Source organism: Citrus sinensis, chromosome 7, assembly GCF_022201045.2.
Source record: "Citrus sinensis cultivar Valencia sweet orange chromosome 7, DVS_A1.0, whole genome shotgun sequence".
Lineage (NCBI taxonomy): Eukaryota > Viridiplantae > Streptophyta > Magnoliopsida > Sapindales > Rutaceae > Citrus > Citrus sinensis.
The window spans coordinates 16,685,708-16,694,248 of NC_068562.1; the positions used below are offsets into that span (position 1 = coordinate 16,685,708).

At 34.2% G+C, this 8,541-nt stretch overlaps 1 protein-coding gene and 1 pseudogene across 2 annotated transcripts; one reads left to right on the top strand and one right to left on the bottom strand.

The window, feature by feature from the left end:
• Window positions 1-197: 197 nt before the first annotated feature.
• On the bottom strand, window positions 198-1,314 carry LOC107176649 (anther-specific proline-rich protein APG). Of its 2 annotated transcripts, none has more exons than XM_025101899.2 (2): window positions 826-1,314; window positions 198-506 (listed from the first exon to the last, which is right to left on the bottom strand). In XM_025101899.2, the coding sequence occupies exons 1-2, from the start codon at window positions 1,128-1,130 to the stop codon at window positions 317-319; spliced, it is 495 nt and encodes a 164-aa protein (XP_024957667.2). In that variant the 5' UTR covers window positions 1,131-1,314; the 3' UTR covers window positions 198-316. The 2 variants fall into 2 exon arrangements, with proteins under 2 accessions (XP_024957667.2, XP_015384951.2); XM_015529465.3 differs by having other exon boundaries at window positions 198-501; window positions 826-1,293.
• Window positions 1,253-4,078, top strand: LOC127898839 (leucine-rich repeat receptor protein kinase EMS1-like; annotated as a pseudogene).
• Window positions 4,079-8,541: the final 4,463 nt, after the last annotated feature.

Below are 8,541 nucleotides of genomic sequence, written 5' to 3' on the forward strand. Positions count from 1 at the left end.
ATTTGTTCTTCTGTGTTGAATCATGTCACCCATACAATGATCGGGTCAAATTTTGCCATACCTCCTGATGAAAATTAGTAATCAGTGAATGCATAATAGATTAATGAATTAATGCCAACATTCACTTTGAAGATTTTGTCATACTTTTCTACTGCGAGGCGTCAGCTAATGGATTCAGAAATGGCAAAGGCAAAGCGTGTCTCGCATAAACACAAATTTTATTCCTTTATTTGATATCTTTCAAATTCAACATCAAATTTTAGCAAAGAATAGTGAGAATGTTTCAAGTATGTGGTTACAGCTGAAAATGTATAGTCTATTCACTACGATGGGATACTGAAATTGAGTTACAAAAATGAGTGTCTGAAACAAAAGATGAAAAAGTTTTTGGCCTAGGCAGACTCTGTGGCTGTGGCTGCTCAGTCTTGTTTCTGCCTTTGAGCAAAGATATGAGCAGACCAGGAAAAGCAACTGCGGCATCTTTGTAAAAGCCAATCCACCCTGTGCTTTCATGGAGGCACAAATTATTAAGAGATTATTGTTAGTATGAAAATACGCAAAAAAAATAGTTGATTAATTTTCATAGTTTTGACTAGTTGTTAATTGTTAGATGGGTTGGAATTCAAAAGAAAATTTGGTTTCTTTAAGAGAAAAAAAAAAAAAAAAAACTACCAGTCAAATGGTGCCTAGAAAGTCACTCATGAACTTGCAAGTTAAGATGTGCTAAAATTATTCCTTTATTTCACTGATGAATTAATCATGTACATATTCTGTTAATGCCAAGCCAAAAATGTACTGGAAGACTAAATATAACAAAGGACTTACAATTCTTTGAGGCATGAAGTAGTTTTATCATAAACTTGACCATCTGGGACTTTCCCATCCAATGAAAATGCCGATGGCACTTGGGCCGTAGTGGGGTGTGTTTCAGCCAAAAGGGGTAGGTTTTCCGCCGACGTGCTGCTGGACGGAGGTGGCGAGAAGGGAGGGGAAGGCGTCGGAGATGGCGGGAAAAAGTACCTATGGTTGCCGGGTCCTATACTTATGGGTAGAGGTGATGGAGGTGTTGGTGGTGATGATGATGATGGAGAAACATTTCTATCCTTCAATTGTTCTTCAAATTCTCCCATTATAATAAAATCTAAAAAGAATGAACTAAAATGTCCTGTTTTCTTTTTCTTTCTCTTTTGATTTCTTTGAGATTGGGGTAGTTGTAATTTCCCGGGAGTTTTACTTGATTTGAATTGTAGGTATGAACCTAACGGTCTCGGGCAAAATTAAACCTGCCAGCTTCAAGCCCATTTGTGAACCTAGCAATCATCACTTTCCCAGGAAAACGATGTTAAAAAAAATTGGTTAATTTTCTAATTTTTGTAAATTTTTAATACTGTAAATTAGTAATAAAAATGAGCAATCACGAGGGTTGTACGTACCGTAAATGGAAAAGAATTTAAGAAAGAAAAGACCAATGAATATGAGTTTTTTGACTCATGTAATATAAGTTGAAAAATTGTCATTATTATTATTAGGATTTAGATTATAATCGAATATGATTCTTTTAAAGGCGTTCAACAAAACCGTATCTAACCCAACGGTTAAGATCGGCAGCTGGAACTTAGCTGGGCCCCTTGTTTGAAGCTCATACAAATTCTTTTTTTTTTTTTTGAAACGAAGCTCATACAAATTCTGCTTCTTCATTGTTTCGCTTTTCACTTCCAGCTTCCGCTATTTGTCCGGTAATGTGTTGAATGGGACTGTTCCGAGGCAAATTGGCGAGTTGACTCAGTTGCCAAACTTACTCTTGGGAAACAATCTTCTCTCAGGTTCACTCCCTGTAAGTCTCTTCACAAATTTACAGTCTTTGAGTCATCTAGATGTGTCAAATAACTCACTTTATGGCAGCTTCCCACCTGAAATTGGCAACTTGAAAAACCTCACTCACTTTTTCCTAGGCATTAACCAATTCACTGGCCAATTGCCTCCAGAAATTGGTGAACTTTCACTTCTTGAAATCTTTTCTTCACCATCTTGTTCAATAACTGGGCCTTTACCCGAAGAACTATCCAAGTTGAAACTTTTAGGCATGCTTGATCTTTCAAAGAACCCTTTGAAGTGTTCAATCCCAAAAGTCATTGGGAAGTTACGGAAGCTCGGGGATATTGAACTTGGGTAGCACTCAGCTCAACGGGTCAATACCAGCTGAGCTTGGAAAGTGTGAGAATTTGAAGTCAGTGCTGCTTTCTTTCAATGCATTACCAGGGTCATTGCCTGAGCAGCTATCCGAGCTACCAGTTTTGATATTTGCTGCTGAGAAAAACTAGCTTTCTGGGCCGTTGCCTTCTTGGTTTGGAAAGTGGAACCAATTGGACTCGCTCTTGCTTTCTAGTAACCAGTTCGTTGGAAGAATCCCACCAGAGATTGGAAGTTGTTCCATGTTGAAGTACATTAGTTTGAGCTCCAACTTTGTGTCTGGTTCCATACCAAGAGAATTGTGTAATTCAGAGTCTCTTGTAGAGATTAATCTTGATGGAAATTTGCTTTCGGGGACAATTGAGGATGTGTTTGAGCCGTGTACTAATCTCACGTAGCTCGTTTTAGGTAATAATCATATCCATGGTTCCATACCTGAGTATCTTTCGGAGCTTCCATTGGTGGTTCTTGATCTTGATTCCAACAATTTTACTGGTATTATACCACTGAGTCTATGGAAGAATTCAAAGAATTTGATTGAGTTTTCTGCAGCGAGTAATTTGTTAGAGGGTTATCTTCCATGGGAGATTGGTAATGCTATTGCCTTGGAGAGGCTTGTTCTTAGTAACAATCTATTGAAGGGGCCTATACCCTAGGAAATAGGGAATCTCACAGCTCTTCAAGTTCTTAATTTGAATTCAAATTTCTTTTGTGGGATAATTCCATTTGAGCTTGGAGACTGCATTTCACTTACCACATTGAACCTGGGAAACAATAATCTCAATGGGTCAATTCCACAGATAATTGCAGACTTGGCTCAACTATAATTCTTGGATCTGTCTCATAATAATTTATCTGGGCAAATTCCTTCAAAACCTTCTTCCTATTTTCGTCAGGTCAAGATACATGATTTAAGTTTTATCCAGCATCATGGGGTATTTGATCTTTCTTTTAATAGGTTGTCGTGTCCAATTCCTGAAGATCTGGGGAACTGTACGGTGGTGGTGTATCTTCTACTCAGCAATAACATGCTTTCTAGTAAGATACCTGGATCACGCTCTCGACTAACAAATCTTACAATCTTGGACTTGTCTAGGAATGAGTTAGCAGGTTCCATTCCACCAGAATTTGGCGACTCTCTCAAGCTTCAAGGCTTGTTTTTGGGAAATAATCAGCTTACGGATTCTATCCCCGGAAGCTTAGGTCGTTTGGGTGGTTTGGTAAAGTTGAATTTGACCGGGAATAAGTTATCTGGCTTAGTTCCAACTAGTTTAGAGAACTTAAAAGGGCTTACTCACTTAGATTTAAGCTATAATAAGCTTGATGGTGAGCTTCCTTCATCTCTGTCTCACATTCTGAACCTTGTAGGGCTTTAAGTTCAGCATAACAAACTTTCTGGTCCTTTGAATGAGCTCTTCACAAATTCAGTGGCTTGGAATATTGCAACATTGAACTTGAGTAATAATTTCTTTGATGGGGGTTTGCCAAGGTCTTTGAGTAACCTTTCATACTTAACAAGTGTAGATCTTCACAGAAATAAGTTTACAGGAGAGATTCCTCCAGAGCTTGGTAACCTCATCCAACTTGAATACCTGGATGTATCAAAGAACATGCTATGTGGACAAATTCCAAAGAAAATATGCCGACTGTCCAATCTGTTGTACCTGAGTTTCGAAGAAAACAGATTCGCAGGTGAGGTTCCAAGAAGTGGTATTTGCCAAAACATCTCCACCAATATATCACTTATTGGGAATAAAGATTGTCAAGTGATCAAACCCTTTGGCAAATGGCCACTACTACATGCTTTTGCTTACTGGAATCATTGTTGGTTGTGTTTCTGTTGTTTTAACTCTTGTCTTCGTTCTGCGGCAATGGATTAAAAGAAGCAGCAGGCCAAGTGATCCTTTCGGAATTGAAGAAAGCAAAGCGAAGCAGTTTCTTTTATTGAAAGAATAAGCTCAAAGAGCTAGTTTTTTTGGTTGACAAGAAGATCAAAAAAAGTACAAAGTAGAGTGAAAATGGAAAAGAGAAATGAACTGTGTTACCATCAACTTGATGCATTGCAAGCAGCGCACTCTCACTCAACTTCTAAATATTAATAAAAAACCTAAATGTTACCCACCTGATTAAGGAGATCTTTTGGATGCGTTGCTGACTGAGAATGAAGAAAAGATTATTGTTGACCATAGTGTGTTTAAGACTTGGTTTAGGTTAAGGCTCTAACTCAGCTTTTACAATGGGGTAAGAGGTTATATAATTTTCTCTATCAGTGCGACAAAAAAACTACCAAAAGAGTGAAAAAAAGGCAGGAAGTGCCCTTGAAATGTGAAGCTCTATTTAAGTTATCTCTAAAATTTGTAAACCCCATTCAAATACAAGTTTTGATGTGGGAGCCAAAATTAAATTGTATAATGTTAGCGAGTTTATAATTAGAGATTCATTTTCTTTTTATTAACGATTTGTCTAGTCTTAGGAATTAATAGATTAGATTATGTGAAATACTGGAAAATATTTTTGGAGACAAAGAAGTAAATTGGCGTGTACGTAAGATTACAACATATCAAAGAGTTTCAAATTAAGATAATTATTAATTACTACATTGGTAAATATATCAAGTGTTTATGGAATATTAGATTCTTAAGGAAATATATCTTAATACTCCTCTACTAGGGTTTGGATGAAATACTACTGATATAAAGGGAAGTATTTCACACATTAAAAATGGTGAAGAAGACATATCATCTTTTATATCAGAGAAGTAGCCAACGTAGAGAAAAAGAAGCTCCTATTTGGCCACATACGGTGTTTCATATCTTTATAATATTTTAGTCTTCTTCATCAAGTCTTCATTATATTAAGTCTTTTATTAGACATTTTTTTATTATTACTTAAGAGTTTTTTTAGGACGAAAGAGTCATTTGTTGTGTTGAGGGGATCTCAAGAAAAGTAACAAACATAATTAAAGATGACTGGTGCTCGCTAAGTAAGGTCGACTAAGTTAGCTAGATAAAATAAGGTGGCAGCAAGAGTAAGAAAAGAGTTTGAAATTATGTAGAAATCCAGTAGGTTGTAATCTTTTCATTACTTAATTAGTGAATTCCTTATTATGTAGACGCATCCAATAGATGTAGAATTGAAATCCAAACCACATAAAAATCCTCTGTGTGCTTTACTTTCTGCAATTTACTATTTCTAGCATATATGGTATAATTACCGTGAATGAAAAGTGTGATAAACAATACCTATAAAAAGTAACCGTATGAACAATGACTGTGAATAGTACTGCATAAACAGTAACGTATAAATAGTAATCAGTAAACTGTGATTTCAAGATTAATTATTAGGTTAGTTAATTTATTTGGGGTTTCTATGTACCTACTATTTTTAAAAATAGATCTAAATTTTTAACATAAAACAAAGTAAAATATTAATTTTTAAATGAGGCAGTCCTCTCTCGAAATGATGTAATATAGTAATTAACTTTATGAAAGGGGCATGCCAACTAAACTCACATTTGTCTATGTCTTATAATGAACAAGTTTGACAAAATATTTTGAAAAATCAGTAATTAACAAGATTTGTTATATATAAGGGATATTATGGAAATAGAGAAGAATTAAGTAATAATATAAATAAAATAATATATTAAAATGATTATTTCCATCTTTAATGACTAATACAAAGATTGATTGATCAATTAATCAAATTCAATCATAAGTATATCATTTTCGTTTTTACGTTTTCAATCTTTGTATAAATTAAATTTCTGTACTTATGAATCAATAAGATTCGGACATATCTTCTTCCTTATATCTTTCTTTAAAATTACAAACCCTGATGAATAATATATTAAATTTAACCATATGTAGTTGCAAGCTAGAAAGTGCTCTCAAAGTTTACCATGTCTGGGCCTTAATACTAATTTAGAAAATTTTGATCAAAAAATTTAGTGGTAGAACAAAATTCTAACAAATAAGTTTCAAAAATATTGTTACAAAATTTAAAACTAATACACCAAAAAGTAGAAAAAGACATCCTACAGCAAATTAAAAACCAAGTAACGTTATTTTCAGAGAAACAAAACAAGTTAACATAGTATATACATGGATGTTTTTCTTATGATCCACCTGTCATTATTAAAATTAAGTCAAATTGGTTAATTGTGAACCAATTTGAAATTCATTTTTATCTCGCTTTTATAATTATATATTTAGAATTATCTTCATCCGTTGTAAAATTTAATTTTCTATAATATCAATAGTCAAAGGATCGAATGGTAACTTTGCACATAAATTATTATGATATGAAGCCTCATTTTCTTGATATTGTAGTAATGTATTTAGATTTCTATCTTTACAATTAACGATGTCTAATTACTATTTTTGAGCTCTCATTTTCTTTGATTTGTTCTTGTTTTTCAAATAATGAAAAGTATAAATTCATTTTAAATATTTTGTTAACAATAATATTAAGGATGTTAGTATTTTGGTCCCAACTTAAGTGGCAGTACAATGGTAACAGAGCTAATAAATAGTAATGGGAGTTGGAATATAACTTTCATTCAAAATAATTTCTTGCCAATAGATGCTGAAACCATTACCAATATTCCTCTGCCTCATCATCCATGCCGTGACCAAGTGTACTGGTTTTGTGACAAGATGGGAGTGTATTCTATCAAAAGTGGGCACCAGGTGACACTGTGCTTGAATCATTATCAAGGTCCCTCCACTTCATTGTCTGAAGCATGGTGGAAACTCATCTGGTCTCTCTCAATCCTACCCAAGATAACAATTTCTTTTTGGATCTTGAATCCAACATTATTGGATTCTTAATCCAACGTTAGACTTATATATGAATAATTATGTGTTGTAGATTATCATATAGGATTAAGCCCAGTGAAAAGTGATCTATTAAGATTTTTAATAATTTAGGGTTTAATGTAACTGATAGGGTATAAGCTTTTAATATGGGTAATTTCTATTTCTATGATAGGCTGAAATAAAAATACTTAAAGACAATAAGAAAAGTTATCTATATAAATGGTTATGGTCCCTCGGTCTCATGTATTCTTTTATTTTTTTATTTTTTGACATCTGATCATCAGAGAAAGAGAGAACAAAAAAAATTAAAGGATTCTCTAGGAGAATGTATTAATCTGGAAGGCTAACCATACTACTCTAAAAAGCAAATAAGCATTATGAATTCAGGTACGTTTCCGCATATTATGTTATTAATTCTTGGCGATACAACATTAATTCCTAAATTATAAAGGATGGTTTTCACCAAAAGATTATTACCGTTCTAACATTTTCATGTGGAGTACTTTATTGGATATTCTTCCAACTTCTTATAATTTATTTAAAAGGAAGGTAATGCAATTTCCTATTTGTCCAAAGTGCAATAGAGTGCAGGAGGATAGCTTCCATGCTTTGGTGGGATGTAAAGTTGTTAAAAAGGTATGGCGGTTATCAATCTTTGGAAATTCTGTGATTAGTTTTGAAAGCACCAATTTCTCATGCTTTGCTCAATCATTGGCTGATTATATGTCCAAGGAGTATTTCGAGTCTTTTGTGGTCCTGCCTTGATCAATTTAGAGGGACAAAAACTTGATTCTTCATAATGACGTGGGGAATGACGCTTTGAGGTTGATAATCAGGACTGAATCGATTATAGAGAACCATAAGTTAATGCAACAATCTCTAGCGATCGTGGCTTCTATGAATTAGAATCGTAAGGAAGACAGATCGGTTGCTCCACCAAATAATTGGTATAAACTTAATACTGATGTAGCTATTAAATCTTCAAAGGGTATTTCTGGCACTGGGGCTATTATTGAAACTCAAGAGGAGAAATTATGGGAGCATCAGTTAATATAAGTCCTTTGTCTAGGGATGGGGAATTTGCGGAAGCTTATGCGGTTTTTCAAGGAATTAAGCTAGCAATTGACTTGGGTTTAACTCCATTGATTATTGAACTTGATTCAGTAAATATTGTTACTCCGATTAATGGAAGTTTGTCTAGCACAAGATCAAAGGCCTTATGATTAATTGAGCCCCCATTATAATTAAACATGCACGTAGATCTTGTAATGTGGTGGCCCACAATTTAGCCAAACATGGCTTTTTCTTTTCCAAAGCGGGCACATTCGGATGGAAGATTATCCTGTAAAAATTGTCAGTCTCCTGCAATGTTTCGTTGTTCAATGTATAATCAGCTTTTCGAAAGGAAAAAAAAATGGTAGTACAAATAAACTGCCACTAGTACATGTTGCTCAATGCTCTCTTAGGATCAGTTTGGAATTGCATAGACTAACGAAATAAGTTATTTGTACTGTACAGATAAAATAAATTA